The 17,457-nt window shown below is 44.4% G+C and overlaps 1 protein-coding gene across 3 annotated transcripts in view; it reads left to right on the top strand.

Annotated features, from left to right (window-relative positions):
- Positions 1–17,457, top strand: part of LOC139417399 (copine-8-like) — a 214,340-nt gene that overhangs the window by 141,163 nt on the left and 55,720 nt on the right. For all 3 annotated transcript variants that reach the window (XM_071166673.1, XM_071166672.1, XM_071166671.1), the window contains 2 exons: positions 2,551–2,654; positions 5,435–5,539. In XM_071166673.1, the coding sequence (XP_071022774.1) occupies positions 2,551–2,654; positions 5,435–5,539 (209 nt within the window). The remainder of the gene's footprint in view (positions 1–2,550; positions 2,655–5,434; positions 5,540–17,457) is intronic.

The raw sequence follows: 17,457 nt of genomic DNA, 5'->3' as shown, positions 1-17,457 counted from the left end.
AACATTACACTGACAGCACAGCCGTTACAGACATTATGCTGGCAGCACAGCCGTTACAGACATTACACTGGCAGCACAGCCGTTACAGACATTACACTGGCAGCACAGCCGTTAAAGACATTACGCTGGCAGCACAGCCGTTACAGACATTACGCTGGCAGCATAGCCATTACAGACATTAGACATTACGCTGGCAGCACAGACATTACAGACATTACAGACATTAGACATTACGCTGGCAGCACAGCCATTACAGCCATTAGACATTACGCTGGTAGCACAGACATTACAGACATTACAGACATTACGCTGGCAGCACAGACATTACAGCCATCACAGACATTACGCTGGCAGCACAGCCATTACAGCCATTACCAACATTACGCTGGCAGCACAGCCATTACAGACATTACCAACATTACACTGGCAGCACAGCCATTACAGACATAACGCTGGCAGCACAGCCGTTACAGACATTAAGCTGGCAGCACAGCCGTTACAGACATTAAGCTGGCAGCACAGCCGTTACAGACATTAGGCTGGCAGCACAGCCATTACAGACATTACGCTGGCAACAAAGCCATTACAGACATTACGCTGGCAGCACAGCCGTTACAGACATTACGCTGGCAGCACGGCCATTACAGACATTACCAAGATTACGCTGACAGCACAGCCATTACAGACATTTAGTTGGCAGCACAGCCATTACAGCCATTTAGTTGGCAGCACAGCCATTACAGCCATTTAGTTGGCAGCACACCCATTACAGACATTAAGTTCCCCGGGTGCCGAAGACGTGGATGTCGATTATGGCAGCCCCCCGCACATCTCTGATTCAAAGGGGTTGGGTTAGATCCGGAGACACATTTCAGTTGAATGCACTCAGTTGTACAACTGACTAGGTATGCCCCTTTCCCTTTCCATTACAGTCATTAAGCTGGCAGCACAGCCATTCCAGCCATTATGCTGGCAGCACAGCCATTACAGCCATTACGCTGGCAGCACAGCCATTACAGCCATTACGCTGGCAGCACAGCCATTACGCTGGCAGCACAGCCATTACGCTGGCAGCACAGCCATTACAGCCATTATGCTGGCAGCACAGCCATTATGCTGGCAGCACAGCCATTACGCTGGCAGCACAGCCATTCCAGCCATTACACTGGCAGCACAGCCATTACAGCCATTACGCTGGCAGCACAGCCATTACAGCCATTACGCTGGCAGCACAGCCATTACGCTGGCAGCACAGCCATTACGCTGGCAGCACAGCCATTACAGCCATTACGCTGGCAGCACAGCCATTAAGCTGGCAGCACAGCCATTACGCTGGCAGCACAGCCATTACAGCCATTACACTGGCAGCATAGCCATTACGCTGGCAGCACAGCCATTCCAGCCATTACAGACATTACATACAATACAGCCATTATGGGGTTGGGGCGCATTCATTTTAATGTGTACCAAATAGCACGCTTGTCTCTAACAGTGCGCTACTTCCGATTAGAGCCGTGTGGGACACCCTATTGGCCGAGGTCAAAAGGAGTGCTCTACGTAGGAAATGGGGTACAATTTGGGACGTACCCATTGTCTCCATAATGGCGTTGCGTGAACACTTAAATGCTGCCAGAATGAGTGTGATTATGATAATAATACCAGGCTTTAAAATGTATCATTAGCTGAACTAAACCCCCTCTATCCCACCCTCCATACAGAGACATAAAGGCCATTTTCATTTTCTAAACCTATTCTATTTCAGAGCCCCATTTTGTATGCACTCTCAGGCATTTAGGGCTGTAATCACAACCTTCACAACCACAAGGTTGCACATTACATTTTAAACGCTGCTTTTCGATACTCCTGGTTTTGAATGCAGGACACGACTCGAGTAATAATTATTAATGTGTCTGTTTTTTAGCTAGGATTTTGGATTTGAAAATCAGGGCTCACTGGCTATGCGGTGCTGCTGTGGTGTGTTGCTTATTAGGATGCAGCTAATGGGTTTATTTGGTCGTTCAGTGCTTTTATATCTTGGCACAAGACACCATATACAAAACACAACAGGAAGCATACAGAGAACCTGCAATCCTACTGGAGATTTACAATGTAATGTCTCCTCTCTCTCCCTCTCTGTCCCCTCTCTCTGTCTATTTCTCGCCTTCTCTCTCTTGGTCCTCTCTCGCTCTGCCTCCCTCCATCTCCCACCCTCCATCTCTCTCTCTCTCTCTCTCTCTCTCTCTCTCTCTCTGTCCCTCTCACTCTCTCTCGCTCTGCCTCCCTCCATCTCCAACCCTCCATCTCTCTCTCTCTCTCTCTCTCTCTCTCTGTCCCCCTCACTCTCTCTCTGCCCCCCCCTTCTCTGCCCTCCCTCTCTCTGCCCCTCCTCCCTCTCTCTCTCTCTCTTTCGCCCTCTTCCCCTCTCTCTCTGCCCCTCCTTCTTTCTCCCTCTTTCCCTCTCTCTCTGCCCCCCCTCTCTCTGTCCCCCCTCTCTCTGCCCCCCCCCTCTCTCTTTCTCCCTCTTCCTCTCTCTCTCTTTCTCTGCTCCAGGAAGTTGCCACCATGCAGTTCTGTGCCCACAAGCTGGACAGGAAAGACTTCTTTGGGAAGTCGGACCCGTTCCTGGTCTTCTACCGGAGTAACGAGGATGGAACGTGAGTTCTTCATTCCTGTTTTTCTGTTTGTTTTCTGGTTCTAATCTACTGTTTTACCAAAGAGAAGTATGAGGGCAAAATGTTGTAGTGGCCCCACCTCTTGACAGGCGGAGAGAAAATATTACATTTATTTACTACAATTCTACACATTATACCATAGGGCGGAGAGAAAATGCTGCAGTTTTAAAGCAAGTTTCCTGAAATGGGTTGGAGAGAAATATGTGTAGTTGTGAAGCACATTTTCTGCAATTCTACAAATTTGATGTGGTGTTAATGATATCTGAGTGACTAACATGATTAATGGGAGGCCCCCTGGAGGTCTGGGCTCCTGGGCACAGTTCGTTATTCAGCCTCCCTTGTCACAACACAACTGACTGGCTCAAACGCATTAAGGAAAGAAATTCCACAAATTAACTTTTAAGGAGGCACACCTGTTAATTGAAAAACATTCCTGGTGACTATCTCATCAAGCTGGTTGAGAGAATGCCAAGAGTTTGCAAAGCTGTCATCAAGGCAAAGGGTGGCTATTTGAAGGATCTCAAACATAAAATATATTTTGATTTGTGTAACACTTTTTAGCTTACTACATGATTCCATGTGTATTATTTCATAGTTTTGACAGAACTCTAGAGTTCCACTGTGTAGATGGGAAATCCTTCCAGAAGGACAACCATCTATGCAGAACTCCACCAATCAGGCCTTTATGGTGGAGTGGCCAGATGGAAGCCACTCCTCAGTAAAAGGAACATGACAGCCCGCTTGGAGTTTGCCAAAAGGCACCTAAAGGACTCTCAGACCATGAGACACAAGATTCTCTGGTCTGATGAAACCAAGATTGAACTCTTTGGCCTGAATGCCAAGCGCCACATCTGGAGGAATCCTGGCACAATCCCTAAGGTGAAGTGAAGCATGGTGGTGGCAGCATCATGCTGTGGGGATGTTTTTCAGCGGCATGGACTGGGAGACTAGTTAGGATTGAGGGAAAGATGAAAAGTACAGAGAGATCCTTGATGAAAACCTCCTCCAGAGCACTCAGGACCTCAGACTGGGGTGAAGATTCACCTTCCAACAGGACAACAACCCTAAGCACACAGCCAAGACAACACGGGAGTGGCTTCGGAACAAGTCTCTGAATGTCCTTGAGTGGCCCAGACAGAGCCCGGACTTGAAACCGATCAAACATCTCTGGAGAGACCTGAAAATAGCTGTGTAGAGACGTTCCCCATCCAACCTGACAGAACTTGAGAGGATCTCCAGAGAAGAATGGGAGAAACTCCCCAAATACAGGTGTGCCAACCTTGTAGAGTCATACCCAAGAAGACTCGAGAATGTAATCACTTCCAAAGGTGCTTAAACAAAGTACTGAGTAAAGGGTCTGAATACTTATGTAAATGTGATATTTCAGTTGTTTTTTTTAATCATTATACATTTGCAAACAATTCTTAAAATCAGTTTTTACTATGCTATTATGGGGTATTGTGTGTAAATTGATAAGGGGGGCAGGACTATTAGAACCATTTTAGAATAAGTCTGTAACGTAACAAAATGTGGAAAAAGTCAAGGGGTCTGAATACTTTCCTAATGTATGTTTTTAACTATATATTTAAATGTTTAGCTAAGTCGTCAAACAAAACTATATCCATTGTAGAGTTAAGTAGGTGTTAGGTGTTGGGGAAGTTGTGTTAGGGATAGAGTTAAGTAGGTGCTAGGTGTTGGGGAAGTTGAGGATAGAGTTAAGTAGGTGCTAGGTGTTGGGGAAGTTGTGTCAGGGATAGAGTTAAGTAGGTGCTAGGTGTTGGGGAAGTTGAGGATAGAGTTAAGTAGGTGCTAGGTGTTGGGGAAGTTGTGTTAGGGATAGAGTTAAGTAGGTGCTAGGTGTTGGGGAAGTTGGGGATAGAGTTAAGTAGGTGCTAGGTGTTGGGGAAGTTGGGGATAGAGTTAAGTAGGTACTAGGTGTTGGGGAAGTTGGGGGATAGAGTTAAGTAGGTGCTAGGTGTTGGGGAAGTTGTGTTAGGGATAGAGTTAAGTAGGTGCTAGGTGTTGGGGAAGTTGTGTTAGGGATAGAGTTAAGTATGTGCTAGGTGTTGGGGAAGTTGGGGATAGAGTTAAGTAGGTGCTAGGTGTTGGGGAAGTTGTGTTAGGGATAGAGTTAAGTAGGTGCTAGGTGTTGGGGAAGTTGTGTTAGGGATAGAGTTAAGTAGGTGCTAGGTGTTGGGGAAGTTGAGGATAGAGTTAAGTAGGTGCTAGGTGTTGGGGAAGTTGAGGATAGAGTTAAGTAGGTGCTAGGTGTTGGGGAAGTTGAGGATAGAGTTAAGTAGGTGCTAGGTGTTGGGGAAGTTGAGGATAGAGTTAAGTAGGTGTTAGGTGTTGGGGAAGTTAGGGATAGAGTTAAGTAGGTGCTAGGTGTTGGGGAAGTTGAGGATAGAGTTAAGTAGGTGCTAGGTGTTGGGGAAGTTGTGTTAGGGATAGAGTTAAGTAGGTGCTAGGTGTTGGGGAAGTTGGGGATAGAGTTAAGTAGGTGCTAGGTGTTGGGGAAGTTGGGGATAGAGTTAAGTAGGTACTAGGTGTTGGGGAAGTTGGGGGATAGAGTTAAGTAGGTGCTAGGTGTTGGGGAAGTTGTGTTAGGGATAGAGTTAAGTAGGTGCTAGGTGTTGGGGAAGTTGTGTTAGGGATAGAGTTAAGTATGTGCTAGGTGTTGGGGAAGTTGGGGATAGAGTTAAGTAGGTGCTAGGTGTTGGGGAAGTTGTTGTCAGGCTGTGTTCATTCTTCCGTCTGTCCAGGTTTACTATCTGCCACAAGACGGAGGTTGTGAAGAACACTCTAAACCCAGTGTGGCAGGCCATCGCCATCCCTGTCAGAGCACTGTGCAACGGAGACTTCGATAGGTACTGTTATACACACGCTATAACACACACACATACAGATAGAATTTCAAAAACAGATTCAACCACAAAGACCAGGGAGGTTTTCCAATGCTTCGCAATGAAGGGCACCTATTGGTAGATGGGTAAAAAAAACAACAGACATTGAATATTAATTACCCTTTGGATTGTGTATCAATACACCCAGTCACTACAAAAATACAGGCGTCCTTCCTAACTCAGTTGCTGGAGAGGAAGGAAACCGCTCAAGGTTTTCGCCAATGATGACTTTAAAACAGATATAGAGTTTAATGGCTCTAATAGGAGAAAACTGAGGATGGATCAACAACATTGCAGTCACTCCACAATACTAACCTAATTGACAGAGTGAAGAGAAGGAAGCCTGTACAGAATAAAAATATTCCAAAACTTGCATCCTGTTTGTAACAAGGCACTAAAATAATACTGTAAAGAATGTGGCTATGGTTGGGGCAAATTCAATACAACACATTACTGAGTACCACTCTCCATATTTTCAAGCATAGTGGTGGCTGCATCATGTTATGGGTATGCTTGTAATCGTTAAGTACTGGGGAGTTTTTCAGGATAAAAAATAAACGTAATGAAACTAAGCACAGGCAAAATCCTAGAAGAAAACCTGGTTCAGTCTGCTTTCCACCAGACACTGGGAGATTAATTCACCTTTCAGCAGGACAATGACCTAAAACACAAGGACAAATCTACATTGGAGTTGTTTACCAAGAAGACAGTCTATGTTCCTGAGTGGCAGAGTTACAGTTTTGTCTTAAATCTACTTTAAAGTCTATGGCAAGACCTGAAAATGGTTGTCAAGCAATGATCAACAACCAATCAGAGTTTGAAGAATTTTGAAAAGAATAATGGGCAAATGTTCACAATCCAGATGTGGAAAGCTCTTAGAGACTTACCAGGAAACACTCACAGCTGTAATCGCTCTTAGAGACTTACCAGGAAACACTCACAGCTGTAATCGCTCTTAGAGACTTACCAGGAAACACTCACAGCTGTAATCGCTCTGAGAGACTTACCAGGAAACACCCACAGCTGTAATCACTCTTAGAGACTTACCAGGAAACACTCACAGCTGTAATCGCTCTGAGATACTTACCAGGAAACACTCACAGCTGTAATCGCTCTGAGAGATTTACCCAGAAACACTCACAGCTGTAATCGCTCTGAGAGACTTACCAGGAAACACTCACAACTGTAATCGCTCTGAGAGACTTACCCAGAAACACTTACAGCTGTAATCGCTCTGAGAGACTTACACAGAAAGACTCACAGCTGTAATCACTCTGAGAGACTTACCCAGAAAGACTCACAGCTGTAATCACTCTGAGAGACTTACCCAGAAAGACTCACAGCTGTAATCGCTCTGAGAGACTTACCAGGAAACACTCACAGCTGTAATCGCTCTGAGAGACTTACCCAGAAAGACTCACAGCTGTAATCACTCTGAGAGACTTACCCAGAAAGTCAGCTGTAATAGCTGCCAAAGGTGCTTCTACAAATTATTGGCTCAGAAGTCTGAATTCTTATGGAAATGAGATATTTCATTATTTCATTTTCAATAAATATTTTCACTTTGTCATTATGTGGTATTGTGTGTAGATCGGTGACGGGGGAAAAAATCGATTTAATCAATTTTGAATTCAGGCTGTTACACAACAAAATGTGGAATAAGTCAAGGGGTATGAATACTTTCTGAAGGCACTGCATGAGCCTACCCCAAAAAACTGAAATAAGATAATGATTGTGCTGTTATACAATACATAGCCTACCGCATATAATGCATGGCTGAAAAACATAAAACAAACAGATTTAACTTCTTGATTCTACTTGAGGCGCATATGTCTCAAGTAGGCACCTGGAAATGCAAATGCGCTACGCTAAATGCTAAATGTACTCGTTTAAACTCAAACCTTGATCAAAATTCACAAGCAGGGTATTGAATTAAAGCTACACTCGTTGTGAACCTAGCCAACAAGTCAGATTTTTAAAATGCTTTTCGGCGAAAGCATGAGAAGGTATTATCTGATAGCATGCACCACCTGAAAATGCCTGAATGCGACGTAAACAAAGACTCTGCTTATCCGACGCAGCACAAAACGCAGAAATAAAATATAAAACATTCATTACCTTTGACGAGCTTCTTTCTTGGCACTCCTATATGCCCCATAAACATCACTATTGGGTCTTTTTTTCGTTTAAATCGGTAATATATACCCAAAATAGCTTTCTATGGAAGCTGTGTCATTCAGAAAAAAACATCGTTTTTTAACGCTGCATCATTTTTTTAAATTAAAAAAGTCGACGATAAACTTTCACAAAACACTTCGAAATCCTTTTGTAATCCAACTTTAGGTATTAGTAAACGTTTATAATCTATCAAAATGATTACAGGGCGATGTATATTCAATAGCTTCTCGTCTGCAAATCGATGGCTGCCATTGTCCACATTTACAGCGTCCTGGTGGAGACTGGAAGAAACGAATGCCAGATACTTGGATTTTCCAACAAAAAATTCAATTGAAAATGACGACAATGGCGACATCGTGTGGAATTTGTATGAATTGCATGCAGGTCGATATTACATTTTGTCCTCTTTTAACAACCCATGAAAGTGACTTATGGAAATTATTTTTAGCTTTCAGAGAGCAGTTTTTCTTGCGTTTTTCAATGAAACACACAATCTGTTATAGTCACAGCCGTGATTTAACCAGTTTTAGAAACTTCAGAGTGTTTTCTATCCACACATACTAATCATATGCATATACTATATTCCTGGCATGAGTAGCAGGACGCTGAAAAGTTGCGCGATTTTTAACAGAATGTTCGAAAAAGGAGGGGGTAGAAGTAAGAGGTTTTAAGATGTCTTTGCTACATAATTGGTCTAGCCCAGTGGTACCCAAACTTTTTATACTTCCGTACCCCTTCAAACATTCAACCTCCAGCTGCGTACCCCCTCTAGCACCAGGGTCAGCTGTACCCCCTCTATCACCAGGGTCAGCTGTACCCCCTCTAGCACCATGGTCAGCTGTACCCCCTCTATCACCAGGGTCAGCTGTACCCCCTCTATCACCAGGGTCAGCTGTACCCCCTCTATCACCAGGGTCAGCGCACTCTCAAATGTTGTTTTTTTCATTGTAAGCCTGCCACACACACACTATATGATAGATTTATTAAACATAAGAATGAGTGTGAGTTTTTGTCACAACCTGGCTCATGGGAAGAGACAAAGAGCTCTTATAGGACCAGGCACAAATAATAATAGAATAATAATCAATCATTTTGCTCTTTATTTAACCATCTTACATATAAAACTTTATTTGTTCATCCACAATTTGCGAATAATTCATCACAGGTTAATGAGAAGGGTGTGCTTGAAAAGATGCACATAACTCGGCAATGTTGGGTTGTACTGGAGAGAGTCTCAGTCTTAAATCATTTTCCACACAGTCTGTCCTGCACATTGAATATAGTTGTGGAGAGTCCTTGTAATCCTAGATTCAGATCATTCAGGCGAGAAAAAACATCACCCAGACAGGCCAGTCGTGTGAGAAACTTGTCCTCATGCAAGCGGTCAGACAAGTGAAAATGATGGTCAGTAAAGAAAACTTTAAGCTCGTCTCTCAATTTTTAAAAATGTGTCAATACTTTGCCCCTTGATAACCAGCGCACTTCTGTATGTTGTAAAAGCATTACATGGTCACTGCCCATATCATTGCATAGTGCAGAAAATACACGAGAGTTCAGGGGCCTTGCTTTAACAAAGTTAACCATTTTCTCTGTAGTGTCCAAAACATCTTTCAAGCTGTCAGGCATTCCCTTGGCAGCAAGAGCCTCTCGGTGGATGCTGCGGTGTAGCTAAGGGGCGTCGGGAGCAACTGCTTGCATGTTACCAGTCCACTATGTCTCTCTGTCATGGCTTTTGCTCCATCAGTAGATACCAACACATCTGGACCACCAAAGTCCATTTATCACAAAGCTGTCCAGTACTTTTAAAAATATTCTCATGTTGTCCTGGTTTCCAGTGGTTTGCAGAAGAGGATGTCTTCCTTAATTGACCCCCCCCCCCCCCCCCCCTTAAACGTAACGGACATATCCCAAGAGCTGTGCCAGGCCCGCCACGTCTGTTGACTCATCCAGCTGTAACACATGTAATTCCCTGGCTTGTATGCGAAGCAGTAATTGTTTCAAAACATGTCCTGCCATGTCACTGAAGCGTTGTGAAACAGTGTTGTTTGATGAAGTCATTGTCTGTATAGTTTTTTGGGGCCTTTTCCCCCAGCATTGTCCCAGCCATATCCGTGGCAGCAGGAAGAATTAAGTCGTCCTCAATAGTATGGTGCTTGCCTGTCCTAGCCACCCCTCCTCAATAGTATGGGGCTTGCCTGTCCTAGCCACTCGGTAGCTCATCATATAAGATGCTTCTAGCCCCTTCTTATGAACGGTATCTGTTGCTTTTATACATCTTAGTACTCGAAAGTCATCTTATTTCTCGCTCAAAAAACTCCTGTGGTTTATTTTTCAAATTGGCATGTTTTGTTTCTAAAAGAGTGAAGGTTTCATTGAGTTGTGACATAGTACTTTTGCACATATAACACACCGTGGCTGAGGAAAAGCACTACTCCCAATATAAGTGAACCCAAAATTAATAGTTCTCATCATATTTGCGCATCTTTTATGGTCCGACGTCCCTGTCTGTTGTTCGGTGCTTTCCTGGGTAAGGGGGCAGTAGCTTGGTGCTTTCCCGGGTAAGGGGGCAGTAGCTCTTCGGCTGCATCAGATTCACAAATGTCAGTGTCCATGCTAGCTGGGCTAACAACAAATGTAGAATTACTGATGCTAGCATTGGATGTGCTCGTGGAAGCAGAACAACTTGTGTCGTTGAAAGGTGAAAGGTGCAGGTGTAGTACTGCTGGTGGTAGTAGTACTACCAGTAGAGCTGGTATTTGTCTCTATGGATGCAGAACAACTTGTGTCATTGACAGGTGCAGGTGTAGTACTGCTGGTGGTAGTAGTACTACCAGTAGAGCTGGTATTTGTCTCTATGGATGCGAGCCTTACATTTTTTTAACCATTAATCAACTTTCGAGCAAACGGAATAAGCAGCAGGTACATTTGGCTACATACAGTCCATTAGTGGAATTCCCACGAGAATTCCAGGACCTTGAGATGCTTCTTACGGTGCCACTCCTTAGTTGCCCTGGCTGTGTGTTTCGGGTCGTTGTCATGCTGGAAGACCCAGCCACGACCCATCTTCAATGCTCTTACTGAGGGAAGGAGGTTGTTGGCCAAGATCTCACGATACATGGCACCATCCATCCTCCCCTCAATACGGTGCAGTCGTCCTGTCCCCTTTGCAGAAAAGCATCCCCAAAGAATGATGTTTCCACATCCATGCTTCACGGTTGGGATGGTGTTCTTGGGGTTGTACTCATCCTTCTTCTTCCTCCAAACACGGCGAGTGGAGTTTAGACCAAAAAGCTCTATTTTTGTCTCATCAGACCACATGACCTTTTCCCATTCATCCTCTGGATCATCCAGATGGTCATTGGCAAACTTCAGACGGGCCTGGACATGCGCTGGCTTGAGCAGGGGACCTTGCGTGCGCTGCAGGATTTTAATCCATGACGGCGTAGTGTGTTACTAATGGTTTTCTTTGAGACTGTGGTCCCAGCTCTCTTCAGGTCATTGACCAGGTCCTGCTGTGTAGATCTGGGCTGATCCCTCACCTTCCTCATGATCATTGATACCCCACGTGGTGAGAACTTGCATGGAGCCCCAGATCGAGGGTGATTGACAGTCATCTTGAACTTCTTCCATTTTCTAATAATTGCACCAACAGTTGTTGCCTTCTCACCAAGCTGCTTACCTATTGTCCTGTAGCCCATCCCAGCCTTGTGCAGGTCTACAATTTTATCCCTGTCCTTACACAGCTCTCTGTTCTTGGCCATTTTGGAGAGGTTGGAGTCTGTTTGATTGAGTGTGTTGACAGGTGTCTTTTATACAGGTAACAAGTTCAAACAGGTGCAGTTATTACAGGTAATGAGTGGAGAACAGGAGGGCTTCTTAAAGAAAAACGAACAGGTCTGTGAGAGCCGGAATTCTTACTGGTTGGTGGGTGATCAAATACTTATGTCATGCAATAAAATGCAAATTAATTAATTAAAAATCATAGAATGTGATTTTCTGGATTTTTGTTTTAGATTCTGTCTCTCACAGTTGAAGTGTACCTATGATAAAAAAATTACAGACCTCTACATGCTTTGTAAGTAGGAAAACCTGCAAAATCGGCAGTGTATTAAATACTTGTTCTCCCCACTGTATATATATATATATATATATAAATTAAATTATAGTAATCACCTTTGAGTGTGGACAATGCATACTGGATGGACTGGTTACCTTACGCTCCAGTCTGGGAGATATCTTATAGGCCTCGGCAACACTTTTGGTTCATTATTGTGCAGAGTTAGCCTAGATTATAGTGATCTTGTATTGGATTTTGAAAAGCCTAGTGTTAGGGCATTTTTTTTTTACATTTTCAGATAATGAATATGCTGGCACATTACCTTTAGCGACAGAATATCTCACCACCACGCGTTTCCATCTCCTCCTCTCTCTCCTTCATTCCTTTCTCCAGCACGCAGAGAGAGGGGCTGTAAACAGTTTAATTAAATGTTTTTCATTGTGAAAACATGTTCCTATCGATGTCACGGAACAGATTTAATTTGGTTTCCCAAATCAAACACTGGGTAGCAGCAGGAACAGGGTTAGAGAGCCCCTGGCATATTTGGGCAGTATATTTGGGCAGTATATTTGGGCAGTATATTTGGGCAGTATATTTGGGCAGTATATCACCTGTTCCACAGCGAGAGGCTGCATGCTCCTCACACAGTGGAAAAGACTACAATTTACATACATTTAAAAACCTTTAACATGTTGTCACGACTTCTGCCGAAGTCGTTGCCTCTCCTTGTTCGGGCGGTGCTCGGCGTTCGACGTCACCGGTCTTCTAGCCATCATTGATCTATTTTTCATTTTCCATTGGTTTTGTCTTGTCTTCCCACACACCTGGTTCCAATCCCATTAATTAACTGTTGTGTATTTAACCCTCTGTTTCCCCTCATGTCTTTGTCAGAGATTGTTTTATTGTCAGTGTTGTTTTATTTGTTGTATTGGTGCGCGACGGGTCCTCGTACCCATGTTTTTAGTGTTATGGAGCATGTTCTGTGGACAGTTATTAAAAGACTCCATTTACACTCTATTTCGACTCTCCTGCGCCTGACTTCCTTGCCACCTATACACACACGACGCTGACACATGTAGTGTGTGTGCGTGTGTATCAGTGCATATTCGAGTGCATACGTGTATTTTTGCCCCTGTTCCTTCCCATTTGATAACGGGTCTAAATTGAAAAGTAATTTTACATGTTTAATAAAGACTCAATTAAATTAAGAATAGTCTGATGGGTGAAAATTATGATCACTTGATGAGAGAACAGCGTGTGCAGCCTGAGGAAAGGAACAGAGCACAAGCTTCTTCTTTTTTGACTTTCTCAACTCATCGACAGTCTATAGTCGCATCTTGCAGCCCATATATGTTAAGACTTTTAAAACATTCTAAGGTTTGTAATCATTCACAACTAAAGTTGCCAAATAACTCTGAATCTAGTTTACAGGACCCTGTTTCAAATGACTTTTATGCTCAACATAGCCTGTTCATATGTACACTCTCACTCTAGAATGGGAAAAATGTCCTTTCTATTTTATTCAGCTAAGTTCAATTATATTCTTACTAGAAACTCATAGAATATAAAATAATGGCACGGAATCTTTTGCATGACAATAACCGGGTGACAAAATGTCATAGCCGCCACAGCCTTAGTCATGCCAATAAAGCAATTGGATTTGAATTGAAAGACACAGAGAGATAGACACAGATAGATAGACACAGAGAGATAGACACAGAGAGGTAGACACAGAGAGGTAGACACAGAGAGATAGACACAGAGAGATAGACACAGAGGGATAGACACAGAGGGATAGACACAGAGGGATAGACACAGAGAGGTAGACACAGAGAGGTAGACACAGAGAGATAGACACAGAGAGATAGGCACATAGAGATAGACACAGAGAGATAAACACAGAGGGATAGACACAGAGGGATAGACACAGAGAGGTAGACACAGAGGGATAGACACAGAGGGATAGACACAGAGGGATAGACACAGAGAGATAGACACAGAGGGATAGACACAGAGAGATAGACACAGAGAGATAGACACAGAGAGATAGACACAGAGGGATAGACACAGAGAGATAGACACAGAGAGATAGACACAGAGAGATAGACACAGAGGGATAGACACAGAGGGATAGACACAGAGAGATAGCCACAGAGAGATAGACACAGAGAGATAGACACAGAGGGATAGACACAGAGGGATAGACAGAGAGAGATAGACATAGAGAGATAGACACAGAGGGATAGACACTGTAGGAACCGACGCTGAAGATGAGAAGCAGGTACAGGAAGTTGAACATTTAATGTAGCACAGACATGGAACAGGACATGAACAGCGTCAGAACCCGGTAACACAACGACATACGAACATTAATGCAGAGGCGGGGAACAACCTCGGCAACAGACAGAAATAGGGGAGGAAATAAACACAGGGGAGTGAGTCTAGGTGAGTGTAATGAATCTCTGATGCGCATGACGAGGGGAGCAGGAGTGCGTAATGATGGTGGCAGGAGTGCGTAATGCACGGGAGCAGGCGTAACAGACACAAAGAGATGGACATAGAGGCCTTATCCATCTCTGCAATGGTGACTTCGACAGGTAGGACACACACACACACACACACACTATAACACACTCACACACACACACTCATAATGGGAGAATGTGGGCGGTGGCACAATTTTGATATTGGTGTAATCATTTCAAAATGTGTCAGCCGAAGCGAATTTAGATTTGATTTTTTTATTGTTATTTTATCTGTGGCTCAAATTTAAAGTTATTACACCCCTATCTCTCTCTAACTGCCTGCTGGAGCTTGGCTGCTCATTGATCTGCAGGGTTGGCAATAGCATTTCAGATAAGGCTCTGATTGACTGCTTCTTCCAGAGGATTACGTCCCAAATGACACCCTATCTAGTGCACTACTTTAGACCAGAGACTCGATACCTATGGGCCCTGGTCAGGAGTAGTGCACTACATAGGGAAATAAGGTGCAATTTGGGGCACAAGCCATCTCTTTGGGAGGAAAGGAGAGAGTGAGAAGAGGTAGTGAAAGTACATAGATGAGGAGAGAGAGATCGAGAGAGAGAGATGGAGCGAGAGAGAGAGAGAGATGGGGGAGAGAGAGAGAGAGAGAGAGAGAGAGAGAGAGAGAGAGAGAGAGAGATGGAGCAAGAGAGAGAGAGAGATGGGGGAGAGAGAGAGAGAGAGATGGGGGAGAGAGAGAGAGAGAGAGAGAGAGAGAGAGAGAGATCGAGCGAGAGAGCGACAGAGATGGAGCGAGAGAGAAAGAGATGGGGGAGAGAGAGAGAGAGAGCGAGAGAGATGGAACGAGAGAGAGAGAGAGAGCGAAAGAGAGAGAGATGGAGCGAAAGAGAGAGAGATGTAGCGAGAGAGAGAGAGAGATGGGGGAGAGAGAGAGAGAGAGAGATGGAGCGAAAGAGAGCGAGATGGAGCGAGAGAGAGAGAGAGAGAAAGAGAGAGAGAAAGAGATGGAGCGAAAGAGAGGAAGATGGAGCGAGAGAAAGAGAGAGATGGAGCGAGATGGAGGCGAGAGAGGAAGATTGCAGGTGTTAATCCTGTAGTGCCCAGACTTAAATCTGTATGAAGTGGACAACTGCAGTATCTGTGATTGTGTGATGCTAGACAGCCTACACATCAACCCAGTCCCTATCAGAGCCTTCCACACAATAGGAGTCCGTGGACAGTCATCAACCCAGGCCCTTTCAGAGCCTCTCCCACACCACAGGAGTCCATGGTCACCCTTCTTCCTTGGGTTCGGTTTCAACCATAGAAAAGATAATTACTGGAACGGAAATTCCCATAAAATTACCCATGAAAGTGCTGTGGTCTGACCCCCTCCCCCCTCCTTTCTCTCTCTCCCCATCTCTGCACTTTCACGTCCTCTTCCCACCCCACATAACTCTCTCTCCCTGGCCCCTCTCTCTCTTCACCTTGAGAAAGAGATGGGAAGGTATCATCTTTAGATACTGTATTGAGCTGGGGGTATAGATTATTTTTACCCAAGATGGCATAGAAGTCAGACGTCCTTTGTCCTCGTCTTGTCGTGTCCCGTGTATATATATATATATATATTTACAACTTTTCTTTGCATATCTTTTATATATATTTTTTTTCTAAAAAATCTCAACTTCAAAACACTGTCCTGCAACCCGCCTCACCAATTTAAAAAAAAAAGAAAGTATTATTCACCTCAAATCTGAAATCCACAACAGAAGCTAGCCAGAAGCTAGCTAGAAGCTAGCCAGTTTACTGGCTAACGTTAGTCTTCAGCTAACCACGGTTGGTGGTCATCAGCTATCCTTTAGCTCGAAAAGCTATCGCCAGTTTTGTAAAACGCGACTCAGACCAGAGCATACCGGACCTATTTTCTCTCCATATCCCCGGATTTCTACCGCAAGCTCTGGGCATTTACACCTGGATCTTGCAGCTAGCTAGCTGCTATCCGAGTGACTATTGCTTACGTCGGTCCCGGAGCAAACATCAATTTTTCCGGAGCTAGCCAGCTGAAGAGTTCCATCAGCCACTCCTGGGCTACAATCACCTATCCATACCCGTTTTACTGCCGACGCGGAGCCCCACCGGGCCTTCACGACTGGACTACCGACGTTATCTGCCAGAGGGAGTTATCCAACTGGCCCCTCCGTTGCGACGTTACCTGAACGCCCATCTGCTGTCTTATCGGCTGCTATCTGAATAGGTCTATCGGACAATTTTCTTGGGTCACTATAACTATATCTATTTTGCCAATTGTATTGATCCCCTCTACCACCTGGAACACCACTAATCTACCGACAGAAACGCACGAGGTGGCTAAAAACAGACCTCCATCCTCTGCCAGCTTGCTACCGATGGCCCGGCTAGCTGTCTGAATCGCTGTGACCCCAACCAACCTCACTACTCACTAGACCCTTATGATCCCTCGGCTAAGCATGCCTCTCCTTAATGTCAATATGCCTTGTCCATTGCTGTTCTGGTTAGTGTTTATTGGCTTATTTCACTGTAGAGCCTCTAGCCCTGCTCAATATACCTTATCCAACCCTTAAATTCCACCACCCACACATGCGATGACATCACCTGGTTTCAATTATGTTTCTAGAGACAATATCTCTCTCATCATCACTCAATGCTTAGGTTTACCTCCACTGTATTCTCATCCTACCATACCTTTGTCTGTACATTATACCTTGAAGCTATTTATGGCCCCCAGAAACCTCCTTTTACTCTATGTTCCGGACGTCCTAGACGACCAATTCTCATAGCTTTTAGCAGTACCCTTATCCTACTCCTCCTCTCTTCCTCTGGTGATATAGAGGTTAATCCAGGACCTGCAGTGGCTAGCTCCACTCCTATTCCCCAGGCGCTCTCTTTTGATGACTTCTGTAACCGCAATAGCCTTGGTTTCATGCATGTTAACATTAGAAGCCTCCTCCCTAAGTTTGTTTTATTCACTGCTTTAGCACACTCTGCACACCCGGATGTCCTAGTCGTGTCTGAGTCCTGGCTTAGGAAGACCACCAAAAACTCTGAAATCTCCATCCCTAACTACAACATTTTCAGACAAGATGGAACGGCCAAAGGGGGCTGTGTTGCAATCTACTGTAGAGATAGCCTGCAGAGTTCTGTCC

Source organism: Oncorhynchus clarkii, chromosome 9, assembly GCF_045791955.1.
Source record: "Oncorhynchus clarkii lewisi isolate Uvic-CL-2024 chromosome 9, UVic_Ocla_1.0, whole genome shotgun sequence".
Taxonomy (NCBI): domain Eukaryota; kingdom Metazoa; phylum Chordata; class Actinopteri; order Salmoniformes; family Salmonidae; genus Oncorhynchus; species Oncorhynchus clarkii.
This window is presented reverse-complemented; position numbering and strand designations above follow the sequence as displayed.